Genomic DNA, 13,897 nt, shown 5'->3' with positions numbered 1-13,897 from the left:
CCACAGTCGCAAAGTAAAGACAGAAATGACAGGTTCGTACAATGGCGTTCAGTAAACTTATAGAAATAATCAGCGTGCCGGTCGGGCCGCTATCGTGAAGGCATTCGGAGGCCGTCGAGCATTGGACTGTGCAAGGAGGACAATCAGTCGAGTCGAGGATTCGGACGCAGTTCGGGAGCCAGGGACGGCCACGAGAGTGACAGTAGGTAACAATCGATTGGTCACACCGCCGGCCTACAGTCTCCATCAGCCACCCCCACATTTTGTCCTCGTGTCCAAACGGTGTCTAAACTTTTTAACGTGTTCAGCAACATCCGCCTAGGAATGCCTAGGAATCTTAGGCAGATGATGCGCTGGCGACCAGCAGATATGTACGAACACGCTTGTTTCCCGGCCCGGCTCAATATACGATCGACATCATTGGAGGTCAACTGTCCTTCGAATACGTCCTGCTTCTCTGTAGTCCGGTTCTCAACATCGCGTGCTCGCACTATCTTAAGGGCGACGGCATTGTTCAAATGAAAGTGCCGTATCTCTGTCGCTCATCTTGCTGTGATGTCGCCTCCACCGCACTCTCAGGATCCTGACAACACCGAACTGAAGGAGGCTGCGGTTGAGCACTGCGAAGAATTCACGCCTGTCGTAGTAGACGATAGCTATGGTCCTGGGTCGGCAGACGAGAAACCTTTCGTAGGCATGCGTCGCTTGCTAAAACGGAATCCGTCCATGGAATTTCGTCGAGAAGTTGCCCAGATGAACCAGGAGACCCTCGACCCAGCCGAGGTCAAACATGTGGGCGACCCCGCTCTCTCTTCTGGTGCAATGTTCTGATCATCCTCCAGATCGAGCAGAAGATCAACCGTCTCATCTTACCCGCACTCTCGATCTGTTATGCCTTTTACTACATGTAGGTCATAATGGCTGACCTTTGCTATCATGGCTTACAACTTCATATCAGCGACAAAACGACCCTCAGCTATGCGGCCATCTTTGGCATCAAGAAGAGCCTGGACCTCAAGACAGACGAGTACGTGAGTGCGCAGGTTCCGTTCGCAGAAAGTTGGACCAATCCCTCTACCCAGAACTGGCTTTCTTCTCTCTTCTACTTCGGTTGGGTTGCGTGGGCACTCCCGACCAACCTTCTGATGCAGAAGTTTCCTTTGGGTAAATACCTCGCTGTCAATGCAAGTCTTCGCTCCCATGTTGTTCTTCCATTCACGCGGTCACGCTGACCTGAAAACACCGGTTTGATCAAGCAGATTTTCATGTATGTCCAGAGCAACTTTCATGTAGAAATCCTACTCACACGATATCCAATCTGACCATGTGGACCAGCTGGGGTGTCTTGCTCATGGCCCAAGCCGCATCACGCAACTTCGTCGATATAGCGGTTCTTCGCGTTCTCTCTGGTGCAGCGTAAATATATCGTTTGCGTAGACGTCGGCTTCATGCTCAAAGATTCGATTAGAGAAGCAACCGCGGATCCTGCCTTCGTTCTCATCACCTCAATGTGGTACACTCGCAGGCAACAACCCACCGTCATCGGCCTTTGGTATTCTGCAAATGGCATCGGAATTGCAATAGGTGGCATTCTGGGGTACGGAATTGGGAACGTATGTGACCCACGCAAGCGTGCTAAGGAGAGCGCTCATCGACTCTGACAGATCAAAGCAGCGTTGCCATCTTGGAAATACGAGTTCCTGGTGAGAGCATCAAGATCCCTTCAACGTGTGATGTGATTGACCACCGCCACTTTTTTGTAGATCATCGGAACTCTGTGTAGCGTGTGGGGCATCGTTCTGTGGATCGTAATCCCCGACTCACCTGCGCATACGCATTGGTTCACCCGTCGTGAGAGGCTCGTCGTCATGAGTCGCAAACGCGATGACCAATCTGGGTCGGAGAGAAGGCAGTGCGTACCGGTGTTCTCGTTTTGGGAGTGTATGAACGATGATGGCTGATCATTATTAGATTTGATGGACAGCAAGCATTGGAAGCGTTCAAGGACCCTAAGTTCTATCTGTTCTTTCTGCTCGGGTTCTTCGCAAATGTCCCAAACGGCGGAACCTCGAACTTGTGCGCGCCTCTTGTCTGTTAATTTGGTTCTATTTTGATGGTGGGACTGGGTTTCAGCGGTACATTGATCATCCGAGGATTTGGGTTCACAACTCTGCAGACAACACTGATGCAGGTGCGCCTGCTTGGTCTTCTCTTTCTGTTGTGTCCTTATGAACGACTCGTGTGTAAGATCCCCTATGGAAGCTTCATTGCTATTGTGTATGTTAGCGCAGATTCTGTCCCGGTCTGCTCTATTAAGCACTTCACTCATAGAATTTTCATCTCTATATACGTGAGCCTCAAACTGCCCAAGAACACGCGCACGATCCTCATGTGCGTCGTGACCTTGCCAACAATCCTTGGCTTTGCCCTCGTCGCGTGGCTACCGACACACATGAAAGTCGGACGGTTGATTGGCTATTGTGCGTACCTCTTGCGGGTGTTTACGTTCTGACTGCAGTCGACGGTGTACTCAGCCCGCTGTAGATCTCACGGGTGCCAGCAACGCTGTGTTTGTCTTTGCCCTGTCACTCGTTTCAGGGAACGTCGGCGGCGCCACCAGTCAGTGGACTCTTCCTCGCCGCTAGTTTGGGTTTTGAAATTTTGGGATTTTTTTTAGAGAAATCGCTATGTAGCGCTTCTATCTTCCTGGGCGTTGCTGCTGGGTAATAATCCCTGAATAACTTGTCCCTCTGATGCCTGTTGACAACTATTGCTCGACGTGTTCTCAGCAACATCGTCGGTCCTTTCCTCTTCAAAGATTCAGAAGCCCCGAGATACGCAACTGGTATTATTGGCTGCATGGTCAGCCGAATTCTTGAGGTACGTGCATGTTTTCCACTCTGTCCGTCTCTGAATTCATCGTTGGCGTGCTCTCGTCGCGCGTTCAGATGGTGGTCATTCTTACTCTCCGAGTCATATTCCTCACGGCCAATAAGCGGCGTGACCGAGCGTTCGCAGAAGGGAGGCAGGAGTACGACCCTGACCCAAAGAACTCTTACCTGAATGACGTTTCGGATTGGAAGAACCCGACATTTCGGTATATCGGTGAGTGCCTCTGCAAGTGTACTGCCTAGAGCACAGCAGTGATGGTCAGCTATCTGACCATATCCCTAGCGTGATTGTGATAATGCAATCGCTGAGAGGTCGCCCCGAATAAACTAATGGATGTGTATCATCACACATAGTTAGCCACGGCTCGTGTGTGCATGACTTGGGCTTTGACGAATTTATCCTTTTTTGGATCCAAGTGGATGCAATATTGGAAGGGTTCGGAATGTCACTGCCCACTTCTCAAAAGGCAAACTGTGCTCTGAAACTGAGTGGAGCGACACTCATCATGGTCCCCTTAAACATAGCAATCCCCGCCGTGGACTGTCTGACAGCTCTGGAGCAGAGGCAGCTTGATACTAAACTGTTCGGATATATCTGGACAAGAAGTCTGTTCTCACTGCAAGCTGTCAGAATCAAGCAGCGCGCGGGATCCCCCTTCCCAAGCTGTTCCCGAACGGAAGCATCCTGGCAGGTCTGTGCGCGTCTGGTCTAGAACTTCCGAGAATGGCTCACATTATTTCCATGACGTACGGCAGCTGTGTATTTTCTCCTTTATTCAGTCGCCAATTACTGATTACTCGAGTCATCTAGTGAGAAGCATACACCAATCACAACTCTCCTACAGAAACAGCCAGTCAAGATGAGATCTTCTGTCGCCTCATTTTCCAGTTTTCTAAACAGTCCGAACTGCGTACAGACATAAGCGTTCTCATCATGATTGGTTCGTATTCCGACGCATTCCGAAATCTGATGGAACGGGGGTAGGCCACACCCATAGATCGAGCCAACCATTTGAACTTCTCTCTCTGAGAGTTGATTTCTGGGATTCTGAAGTCAATGATGATTTGAGGACTCGCATAAGTCAACAACGTGAAAGGAGTCTGACACTCATCTCGATGGCCTGGATCCTCAAGCAACCTTGTTGGTAAGTATTATGAACAAACCGCTGATGTTTGACTATGCCTTGAAACTGTCTGACCCGCCGATAAGTTCATTCCGCTGTCAGTGTACGTTTTCACCACGATTAGAGATCCACTAACACCAGCACATTCCTCCCAAACCTTTCATTGAAAACCTAGAATAAATGTCACGGAAACACTCCGAACAAGCGAGGAGAGATGTCACGGAACAAGCATTGGGGACGAGTATTGCTCGCTGCTCCGATGTTGGGATTTTACCGTGCACAACGCCACATCGCCATGTCATGTCAAGCAGGTGGATAGATACACAAGCCCGACATGCAAATGAGCGACGAAAACCACTGCACCATCTCCACTACCGCTTCTTCATCATGAACCTCTTTGCCTTTCTCTTTTTCCTCCTTCCTCTGCTCGCCGCCTTTGTGCGCTCCTCTGGTAGTGAAGCGTGCCCTGACGGATATGAGCCCGGCGTCGACGCCTATGGCGACCCAACATGCATATCGACCAAGACCCACATCCAGTTCCCTTTGCCGGGCGAAAGTCGCAGATACTTTGACCAAGTGAGGATAATCCAGCTCCTTGAGTCACTGCCGTTCTAACATTCGACGCTTTGGCCCATCAGACTCTCGATAGAGAGCGATGCCGTCCTTCCCAAGAGACACTTGCCTTTCTCGATGGCAAAGGCGGGATCATAAGACTGCCTTGGTGTCTGTGGCGTATCAGCCTGGTCATATAGCCTCCTGACCTAGTGCTGCCCAACCGACACGCCGTACCAACGCGATGAGAGCGGCAGTGCGTGCTGTCCTGTCGGCAGAATTTACAGCAAAGGTAAGTGTCAATATCCCGCTCCGTCTCCACCGTCTCCACCCTACCAGTCTCCACCTCCACCTCCACCATCTCCTCTACCACTACCTCCACCTCCACCACCACCTCCTCCTTCGCCCTTCCCGGCTCCTCTGCCACCCAGTTGCAAACCTCCAACGTGCAAATCCTGCGAACCCTACCCAACCTGCGGAAGCCCCGAGTACATCGGCTTATTTTACGGGTCCTGATACATCGTGTCCTTCCCCGACAGTAAGCAATTGGGGCGCATAGCCCACGACGGTGTGTATGTCAAAGACGGCAGCATCCAGTAAGTCCACTGTCGGATAGTCGAGGCGCCTGTTCATGCGGTATTTGCATGGCAGGGATATCACCTTCAAGGTATGCAAAGATCCGATGAACTGTTTCAGTGGGCCGGTCGAAGCCAAAGACCGGTTCTATCTGCAAAATCAACTGAGCGACATCAGGGATGCGAAGGGCGCTCTTGGATTTGTCAGTAGCTCTTCTCTATTCACGCGGAGAAGAAACTTTCTGACTAGCGCGCATCGATGTAGGTCGTGCGTGCACTCCCATTCACCCTGTCTTGCCAAAGCCTTCATTGAGTGTTCCTTTAGAGCCAAGGACGTCGCGGTGGTAGCTTGAGATTCACGACCCTCGGATCAGAAGCCGGCCAGTTCAAGGGGACCGCCTCCTGCGCGAACGGGGAATGTGCCATTCAGATCTTTGGCAACGCTGAGCTCGGCGGTTTCGGCTTGACCGATGGCTGCGCCAGCGATGCCCCCGGTACCGGCTACGTGCGATTCAAATCGTCTACATGTGCTTCAAATCGTCTACATGTGCACGGCTGCGTTGCTGATCTGTTTGACTTTGGCCAACAGTGGGACAATCCCAAGATCGGCTCGAAGATGCGGTTCTCCCCAGTCCCTTGCGATGATTATAGTATCTGATGGGCTGCCAAAGACGCCGCTGGTGCATGAGCAATTGCGTCCACCTTTTCGCCGTTTTAGTATCTGATCGTGTCTTGATGTCTTGACCAGGCTCCATATTCCAATCTGTCTTCCGTATCCTCCCTTCACCTCTGCCACGCTCTTTGTTCCGGACTGTCTTCCGTATCTTTCCTGAGCTTCTGTAGTCGTGGACGCCGCGCATTCGCGTCGCTCTGATCACGCTCTTTTCGTATCGTACTTGTGTCAAGGCTGGACTGGTCTCCAGCCTACTAGGTCGACCGTATGGACTGAATGCTGTATGGGCGGTTCAAATTTTTCTTGATCCCTGATCACTGTGCAGTGATTATTTGGAACAACATGCCGCGTATGAGAAAGGACCAGAGCGAGTGCGAAGTCACTAACGCGAGGGGGATCCATCTAGAAAGATATGCACTGAGTGCTTCACACACTGAATACAAATTTGGTCTGTTGATTTTTTTCATCAGCCCTTGAATGTGGCTACAGCACGTACAACATCTCTCTTATCGCGAAACATCAGCCTATTCTCTTACTTACTTATGTCCGCCTGCCTGCAACACTGTCCGGCGCCTCACTGGCGCGAAATCGTCGCCGAGATGAGCCCGCTAAGCGAGCGTGTCAGCGTCCCAGTCTCGCACTCGAAGGCAAGCGAACTCACCTTGGGGCCGCGACGGGCACGAAGACCTCTGCCGCGCTCCTAGAAATCGCAAGAGGGGCTCAGCGGCGTATATACGAGAGACGAAGAGAGCTTACGGCGTGAGATTGTCGAGCCCGATGTACTTCATGTCGACGGGGATGTAGTGCTTGTTCGGGAGCGAGTAGGTGACCGTCTGGACGTGCTCGTCCTCGGTCAAAAGGCGCTGCGCCATCTTGTACAGCGTCGCCTGTGAATAGGCGTTCAGTCGTACGCTGTTGATTCGGAGGGCCGCAGGGGCGTGAGGCGTACCTGCACGCTGGCGCTCTCGTCGTTAGCGAACACGTCGAGCGTGATGTTCCTTGCCAGCGTTTGGGCGTTCTCACCGTCCCACGGGGCACCGCTCTGGAAAGAATTTTTCGTGGACGTCAGTCAAGGCGGCAAACGGGAGTGAAGGAGAGAGGAAGGGCGTACCTTGGCGGCGTCCCCTACATTTGCGACGTCAAACTCGAGCTTCCTGTCGTCTTTCGGGGCTTTGATCGCGAACGGCTTGAAGGTATACACGAGGTCGACGGAGGTGCTAAAGATGCGGTCGTTCACCTCCGCAAGGGTGGTGTACTCGTCGCGGACGAAAGACTCGAATGCGGACCCGGTCGATTTGAGCACTGCGTGAGCGACGTGAGCCGCTTCGTTTATGCAAACGTGAGAAAACGCATCGCTTACCGAGGAGGTCACGCAGGCCCGCTTCAACCTTGCCCACGAGGGCGTCCTTGCCCGCGGACGCGTCGACCTCGACGGCGACGATTTTCTTCTCGTCGCCGTCCCTCCAGAACGCGTGCGTGTGCGGGGTTCCGTTCGCACCTGCATCGATGCGCGCCCAGCGTAGCTGCTCGACGGTGACGAATGCCTTGTGGATGTGGGCGTACTTCGAGACAAGATGGGTGCCAAGGTGGAGGGCGAAGCGGGTTGGGTGGAGGATGTGAGGCGAGACTTTGGCGAGGTCTGGACGGGCCGAGGGGGGTCGATGAACATAGATCCAGGTGATGGCGTGATAAGAGGGTGGATATGGGCTCACTTACAGTAGGTGATATTCTTCACTGATGAGATGGACGATGATGTCTGTGAGCGGTGGTCTCACGATTTTAGCAAGGACGTACTGGAGTCGGTAGCGACGACCACGGAGTTATCGGCCTGGGTATAACTGTGCCGTGCGATTGAGATAGGTTGGCTCATTTTTTACACTGTATAAATGCGACCGCACGCACCTGGTATCGATGTCCCCCTCGAGGAGGACGGTGACATTATACTCAACGATGTGATGGACTTTAGAGCCAGGCTCTCTCACGACGCGGAGGACACGGACTTTGTCCTTCCCATAGCGCGCGTGGGTGAGAACGCCGGGGTCGCTGTTTGAAGACATGTTAGAACTGCAGGTAGGGATAGAGAACGGAGAGGAAGAGAGGGAAGAGAGGATTTATATCGCATCTTGCGAATCGCGAGATAAGTGGCTGAGATCTAGAACGAGCACAAGTCGCAGCCCTGAGCACGTGCACGCTCGGAGAACCCCGGCAAGTCTCCTGCGCTCTGGTCTCGTCACTCTCTCTGCTCTCCTCAAAAAGCCATACATTAATCCTCAACAAAAACGATGCGCTTCTCCTCCGCCCCCCTCCGCCTCGCAAAGCCCCGCGCCCTTGCCCGCGCACAGCCAAAGCGCCTCGCCTCCTCCAACTCCACTGAGGCCGCGCAGAAGAAGGCCCAGGAGGCTCTCACCAGCGCGCAGAAAGTCGCGGAGAAGGCTTGGGCAGCGACGAGGAGCTTCCTGGGGCCCGTCGGCGAGCGTTTCAGTGGCCTATTAGGCGGTGCGTGACTTCTCTTCTGCGTTCACCGCATCTTGTGCCCCGTCTCACTCTCGCTTCGCTCTGCTTGCCTCCCTCGTGCTACGGCCGCAGCCTACCGCCAGCCGTTGACATACAACCTCTCCGTCACGCGCGAGGTCCTCAAGCAGATCTACGTCGCCGAGCGGTTACAGCCCCCGACCTCTGTCTCCCAGGTCACCTCCGCGTACCTCACCCTCTGGCGCCGCGCCGCGAGCCCCTCCTACTGGCGTGAGGTCGCGCGCTCAGGAGAGTGGGCACGCATCGGCGTCTACGCTGCCGAGGCGTATGGCATCTACAAGGTGCGTTTCGACTCCCGTTTCTCATCACGAGCTCTACTTTTGAGAACTGCGTGTTGACTTTTCGTGGCCATTTTTTCCCTCTGGTTTAGATTGGAGAGATCATTGGCCGCAGGTCGCTTGTGGGATACAAGGTCCAATAGCTTTGTCCCATTTGATCACACACATACATTTTGGCGAACCGGTGTTCATGCCGATTCGTTCGAGCTGGCTTCACGCTTCTTATCATAGAGACATGCCTTGATGAAAAAAGGCTCGCTGCTGGCGCACACAGACCCGCACTGAGTCGTGTGACCATCCCGGTATCTATTGCATAACCTCTGTGCAAACGACGAGACATCAAAGACCGTTCCATGATTTAGATGCAGCATGCTATCAATGTCCCCGAACCCGAAGCGCGAGCCTACTCTTCCTTCTTTGAGCCAATCCGCTTCTCAGCCTCGTCGATGGCAGCTTTGTCCGTCTGAGGCGACGCAGAGGCTGCAGCATCGAAACGTGTAAGATTCATAGATTGGACTGCGGGGAGCAGAAGTGGACGAACCGCCAAACATGCCAGCAGGGCCCTTGAAGGGTCGCTTGAGGTCGCCTTCTGCCGCCTGGCCGAGGATATGGATTTTGACTGTTTTGGCCTCGTAGAGACCCTTGATGCCCATGATGGCCTGGACGAAGAGGGGTTGGGTGTACTTGAGGTAGAGGTGGAGGAAGGCCATCATGGCGATCGAGGTGTACGCGGCCCGGACCTGAAGTTGGGGTTGGGGCGTAGGTCAGTACAAGGGCAATAAGTGATCGTGAAAGACGAACAAGCTTTGAAGTCTCGGTCAGGTCGTAGTCGCGGACAGTGGTCGTGACGAGTTGACCAGGATCCTGGCTCTATTGAAGATCATGGATGAGCTGAGGGAGAAGGTGTGCTTCAGCGAACGGCGTACCATCGGGTTCGAAGGCTCCACTAAAAACAAAGAATGTTAGCACTGTGATCATGTACAAAAGAATATGGATAAAACGCACCATATTTGAGGATAGTCTGGTCGTTCTTGCGCTTGATCTATAAAGGTACAGGTTAGACACGTATTTTTTGGGACAAGGAGGTGGAGATGGACAGACCTTTAGCGAGGTGAAGTAGTACACGGCGAGGAGGATGACCTGGCTGGCGACGTAGCCGATGCGAACATACTGAAGAACTTGAGGGTCGTCGAAAGGGATTTTTCGCGCAACTGAAGGAGGTGAGATGAGGACGTGTCGAGTGCAAAAACAAGGACGCACTCTGCATGACGCCGAGAGAAATGGCGAGGTTCTGGAGGGGGGCGTTCATGGTTGCGGGTTGAGGATGACGATGGAGGACAAGGCGAGGAGGGCGAGAGGGACGGGGAGGACCTGAAAGAGCAGACGACGCTGGCGGCAGAGGACACGCACAGAGTGCTTACGTGTACACTACACAGGCACGCGGCGACGGTCCCGGGGTCCGAGCCTGAGTCTCCGGGGTGCCCAATGGGGCCAGTCAGAGCGGTGACGTCAGTCGGGACAGGCTGCTCTGCTTAGCCTCGTCCGTCGCGTACAAAAGGCAGGCTAGTCTGCACGCACCCCTTCCCTCCATCCTCTCCCCCGTCCATCGCACACTCGAGCAGCCATGAACGACGCAGCATCCCTCTCGCGCGCGACCTCCATCTCAAAGGCGAGCAGACAAGGCTCGACTGCATCCAGGAGCCAGTCTCTCATCAAGAAGAACATCGCCCCCCACGATCTCAGACCCTCCGATGTCCTCATCGAGCGCTTCGTCGCGTGGAAGGCAATCGTGAAGCAGCTCATTGCCTACTTTGAGGTACGCTCCACCCCCCGCTCCCTTGCACGCCGAATTACCGAACGCTAACCCTCGCCGTACGTATCTCGCAGGGCATCGCCGACATCGAGAACAACACCGCAAAAGAATTGACCAAGCTGGGAGCCGTTATACAGGTTCCCTTTCGATCCGGGAACCAATTTCTCGGTGAGGGCGGCCTCCAGGTCAGTCGCCTGTCCTCGCTCTCCTATGCGATCGACCCCAATTTTTCCTTTAGGACGTCTACTACGGCATACGTGACAAGACTCGCGTGATTGCAGATCAACATGCCAACCTCGGGCGCACCATCGACAGCTCCATTGTGCAGCACTTACAGAAGCTGCGCGTTGAGATCAAGGCTCACATAAAGGCAGGTCTCGCCCCATTTAGCCCCTATTCTCGTGAGCTGACGCGTCCCCGCTCTCAGAACGTTCAGAACGACACGGGAAAACTTGCAACCGGCGTCGCCAAGGAACGCGAGCTTTCCTCTAAACTCGTCAGCGAACTCGCCACCAACATCTCAATCTTCAAGAATACCCCGCTCAGCGTAACCTCCAAATCCGATCCGTACGTGACCCTTCCAGTCCCTCCTTCGTGTCACGATTTGAACTATCTTTTTTTACTAGATACGTAGCCAATGTGGCCGTCTTCCGTCAACTGCAGAAACAGGTGCACGAAGAAAACGCGCTGCAAAAGTCCATTATCATCATGCAGCAGAACTCTGCGCATTTCGAGGAGGGCATCGTGCGCGCCATCCAGTCCGCTTGGCAGACCTTCGACGAGTGGCAGTCACGCATGTCATCCTCGGTTCAAGACACATGGCGCACACTCGGCCAGCACATGGCATCCCTCGCACCTGACCACGAGTGGATATCATTCTCCGCCCGCTCCGATCACCTCCTCGACCCCGAAACGCCGCTGCGCAACCCCGAAGCTGTCAATTATCCCTCCAAAGAAGACCCTTCGGTCATCGCCGTGCACACGGGCTACCTCGAGCGCAAGAAGCGCTTCACGCGCACATACCGCGAGTCTTACTACATCCTCACCCCCGCTGGGTTCCTGCACGAGTACTCGTCCTCTGACCCGACACAGTCCACTTCTCCGCTCTTCAGCCTCTTTCTTCCTATGTGCACGCTCGGCCCCGCCTCTGCGCCCACCGCCAAGTCGCACAAGTTCCACATCGAGGGCAGGCGTGACGGCTCTGGTACAACAAAAACAGGCTCGCTGCGGATAGGCAGCGGCCAGCACGCATGGAGCTTCCGCGCGCGTAGCCACGAGGACATGATGGAGTGGTGGAACGATGTGCGCATGCTCTGCGCGCGTTATCTCGTTGCCAGCGAGCACATGGAGCGCAGCGGGCCAGTCGCCGCCGCCGTGCGCGCCGCCGGGTACCTCAGTGAAGAGGAGGGTGACGACGACGAAGGAAGCAGTGTCGAGGAGGAGCAGGACGAGGGCGAGGGCGAGGGCGAAGAAGAAATGTATCTCGAAGCGAGGGAGGTAGGTGCGGGCGAGGACGCTGAGACGGAGCCGCCCTCGTATTCGCATCCGCACCGCGATTCAGGCATCGAGGTTGGTCACAATGGATACGCGGTAAGCATTCACTGCGTGTTATCTATCAATCCGTGCTCATTGGTTCGGCTCTTTGCAGATCGATAAAAAATCAGGACCCGAGCGATATACCGCCGGCTCACCCGAGCCCCGCGCGCATGACGGCAGCGGGCTTGGGCGCAGGCCAAGCCAACGGCAACAGGAGAAGGCGCCAGAGGGGCGCGCACCGCACGCGGGGACGCTGGACGATGGTGCGGGCCCGGCAGCGACAGAGGAGGGCGAGGCGGAGCCAAGTCAAAGCCATGGCGGTGCGGCGTCGTCGCCTGGGCAGGCGCCGATCGAGAGTCGGTTCACGGAGGGGCTATGAGTGCCAGTGCGAGCTGTGGATGCAGGGTTATGTACTTTTGGACGTTCGACACCACACCGTGGTTTCATTTACCTGGTCCTTGGGCTATGATCTTTGTATGTATCAAGTAGCTGGATACGGACACTCCATTTCGATTTCTGTAGTGTGGTAACATTGGACCAAGGGCACGTTTCTCCGTGCTTTTTGCAGATGCAGTCTTTTTTCTCAATCCAGCTAGCATGGATAGCATATACGGTTGTTATTGCGGCGTTGATTGAGTTGGTCCTTGATTCGGCCACAACCAGTGATCGAAATGAGAACACACACATCAGGAAATGTGCAAATTTCCTTTTAGAACTTAGACATATATTTCTATCTTTTTCTATCTTTTTCCGTCTTTTTCTCTCTTCTTTTGTCTTTATCTGTCTTGTCGAGCTTATAAAACATGGCTGTCTTGTGCACACCAGTAAGTCAGAACTAACTTATTCAAGAGATAATTTACTTGGAAAAGCGAAGTTACTTATTCTAAGATGATAAGACAAATGCTGCATACAAAAGGCCCACAAGACAGTGAGAATCCTATCAAGGTATAAGTGCATTAGTATGATGGTCCACAAACTTGTTGACATAGTACGAGGTGAATGCGAAAAGTGTGTAAGTATGGCTAAAATTCCGAGGTATGAAACTCTGCCCATATACCCCGATTAAATGTGCGGTGCACACGATGGTATCGAGATGGATAACCGATTCCACTTGCTTCCCATTCCCTCCAATCTCTGGCCTTACAATCCACATCCCTGTGTCTGAACCACATCGACATCATCAACCACTTTCAGAATAGCGTGCGCTTCCTTAACGAGATCGTCGACCTCTTTGTCAACGCGGACGGGAGCATGCGCGCGGAGGACCATAACGACCGGCTGGGGACTCTGTCGGGCGTCAAGGAGAAGGGCTCGATGAACGTCGACGCGCGCACGCCGTCGCTCGGGCTGCATCCCGCCTTACCGCGCAGCGCTGGCGCGCGGTGTCCCTACAGCAGCAGCAGCAGCAGCTAGCAAGCATGGGTAAGAACATGCACCTGCCGAAGCGCATGGCGCTCTTCAAGCTGCTCGTCGACTGCGGCGTCGTGCACGCGACGGGCGAGCCGGACGGGCGGCGGATGATCACGGTCGGCGGGGAGGTGCTCACGACGCTGCTGGACCACGACGTGGACAGCGTGCGAGAGCGCGTGCTGTAGCAGTTCGAGGGCCTCAAGGGCGTGGGTGCGGGCCCGAGCAATGGGGTGCGTGCGGGCGCGGGCGGCGGAGAGAAGAAAAGAGAGGGAGCAGACTCTGCTGGTAGTGTTGTGCTCGATGCTGGCGAGCAGCCGTGAGTTGGCGGTGCAGACGCTCGTCGGGGGCGCACTGTGGATGGTGCTCGAGATGCCGCTGCGATGCCGCTGCCGGACGGCGCGAAGCCCATGGTGCGTCGCTCCCTTTCCCGACTCTACTTGGCGAAGGCTGCCTATATGGGCAGTGCCCGGGCTGGTTCTCATGTTTGTTTTTCCACGGGCAGCAGATTCCGAT

At 54.5% G+C, this 13,897-nt stretch overlaps 9 protein-coding genes across 9 annotated transcripts; 5 read left to right on the top strand and 4 right to left on the bottom strand.

Moving 5' to 3' along the window:
* Positions 1 to 324: 324 nt before the first annotated feature.
* Positions 325 to 522, top strand: HETIRDRAFT_165327 (uncharacterized protein; the record flags this gene model as incomplete). Its single annotated transcript, XM_009546595.1, has 1 exon — positions 325 to 522. One exon carries the CDS (start codon positions 325 to 327, stop codon positions 520 to 522), a length of 198 nt encoding a protein of 65 aa, XP_009544890.1.
* Positions 523 to 555: 33 nt separating this feature from the next.
* Positions 556 to 3,105, top strand: HETIRDRAFT_165326 (major facilitator superfamily; the record flags this gene model as incomplete). The annotated part of the gene is made up of 16 exons (XM_009546594.1): positions 556 to 792; positions 843 to 907; positions 959 to 1,031; positions 1,083 to 1,188; positions 1,278 to 1,416; positions 1,469 to 1,613; positions 1,665 to 1,703; positions 1,764 to 1,912; positions 1,972 to 2,076; positions 2,134 to 2,191; positions 2,249 to 2,277; positions 2,332 to 2,480; positions 2,545 to 2,619; positions 2,678 to 2,723; positions 2,790 to 2,880; positions 2,949 to 3,105. Coding segments are annotated over 16 exons (1,663 nt in total), but the record flags the coding sequence as incomplete, so codon positions are not given.
* A 1,297-nt stretch (positions 3,106 to 4,402) lies between these two features.
* HETIRDRAFT_426172 (uncharacterized protein) lies at positions 4,403 to 5,800 on the top strand (the record flags this gene model as incomplete). Its single annotated transcript, XM_009546593.1, has 7 exons — positions 4,403 to 4,591; positions 4,781 to 4,823; positions 4,846 to 4,859; positions 4,907 to 5,013; positions 5,107 to 5,163; positions 5,219 to 5,345; positions 5,468 to 5,800. The coding sequence occupies 7 exons, from the start codon at positions 4,403 to 4,405 to the stop codon at positions 5,798 to 5,800; spliced, it is 870 nt and encodes a 289-aa protein (XP_009544888.1).
* A 429-nt stretch (positions 5,801 to 6,229) lies between these two features.
* On the bottom strand, positions 6,230 to 7,890 carry HETIRDRAFT_439423 (uncharacterized protein). Its single transcript, XM_009546592.1, has 10 exons — positions 7,718 to 7,890; positions 7,610 to 7,653; positions 7,532 to 7,549; positions 7,176 to 7,454; positions 6,927 to 7,117; positions 6,765 to 6,857; positions 6,572 to 6,702; positions 6,477 to 6,515; positions 6,312 to 6,423; positions 6,230 to 6,248 (listed from the first exon to the last, which is right to left on the bottom strand). Exons 1-9 carry the CDS (start codon positions 7,870 to 7,872, stop codon positions 6,390 to 6,392), a joined length of 984 nt encoding a protein of 327 aa, XP_009544887.1. The 5' UTR covers positions 7,873 to 7,890; the 3' UTR covers positions 6,230 to 6,248; positions 6,312 to 6,389.
* Positions 7,891 to 8,097: 207 nt separating this feature from the next.
* On the top strand, positions 8,098 to 8,768 carry HETIRDRAFT_165322 (mitochondrial F1F0-ATP synthase, subunit G/ATP20; the record flags this gene model as incomplete). Its single annotated transcript, XM_009546591.1, has 3 exons — positions 8,098 to 8,311; positions 8,402 to 8,628; positions 8,718 to 8,768. 3 exons carry the CDS (start codon positions 8,098 to 8,100, stop codon positions 8,766 to 8,768), a joined length of 492 nt encoding a protein of 163 aa, XP_009544886.1.
* Positions 8,769 to 9,028: 260 nt separating this feature from the next.
* HETIRDRAFT_127261 (inorganic phosphate transporter) lies at positions 9,029 to 9,934 on the bottom strand (the record flags this gene model as incomplete). The annotated part of the gene is made up of 7 exons (XM_009546590.1): positions 9,029 to 9,105; positions 9,167 to 9,365; positions 9,427 to 9,495; positions 9,518 to 9,533; positions 9,627 to 9,667; positions 9,727 to 9,836; positions 9,886 to 9,934. 7 exons carry the CDS (start codon positions 9,932 to 9,934, stop codon positions 9,029 to 9,031), a joined length of 561 nt encoding a protein of 186 aa, XP_009544885.1.
* A 298-nt stretch (positions 9,935 to 10,232) lies between these two features.
* HETIRDRAFT_433553 (uncharacterized protein) lies at positions 10,233 to 12,594 on the top strand. The gene is made up of 6 exons (XM_009546589.1): positions 10,233 to 10,441; positions 10,513 to 10,623; positions 10,677 to 10,808; positions 10,866 to 11,005; positions 11,065 to 12,028; positions 12,087 to 12,594. Exons 1-6 carry the CDS (start codon positions 10,250 to 10,252, stop codon positions 12,351 to 12,353), a joined length of 1,806 nt encoding a protein of 601 aa, XP_009544884.1. The 5' UTR covers positions 10,233 to 10,249; the 3' UTR covers positions 12,354 to 12,594.
* A 320-nt stretch (positions 12,595 to 12,914) lies between these two features.
* HETIRDRAFT_315979 (uncharacterized protein) lies at positions 12,915 to 13,127 on the bottom strand (the record flags this gene model as incomplete). Its single annotated transcript, XM_009546588.1, has 1 exon — positions 12,915 to 13,127. The coding sequence occupies one exon, from the start codon at positions 13,125 to 13,127 to the stop codon at positions 12,915 to 12,917; it is 213 nt and encodes a 70-aa protein (XP_009544883.1).
* Positions 13,128 to 13,164: 37 nt separating this feature from the next.
* On the bottom strand, positions 13,165 to 13,866 carry HETIRDRAFT_108799 (uncharacterized protein; the record flags this gene model as incomplete). Its single annotated transcript, XM_009546587.1, has 2 exons — positions 13,165 to 13,362; positions 13,411 to 13,866. The coding sequence occupies 2 exons, from the start codon at positions 13,864 to 13,866 to the stop codon at positions 13,165 to 13,167; spliced, it is 654 nt and encodes a 217-aa protein (XP_009544882.1).
* Between the last annotated feature and the right edge of the window lie 31 nt (positions 13,867 to 13,897).

Source organism: Heterobasidion irregulare (genome assembly GCF_000320585.1).
Source record: "Heterobasidion irregulare TC 32-1 unplaced genomic scaffold scaffold_04, whole genome shotgun sequence".
Taxonomy (NCBI): Eukaryota; Fungi; Basidiomycota; class Agaricomycetes; order Russulales; family Bondarzewiaceae; genus Heterobasidion; species Heterobasidion irregulare.
This window is presented reverse-complemented; position numbering and strand designations above follow the sequence as displayed.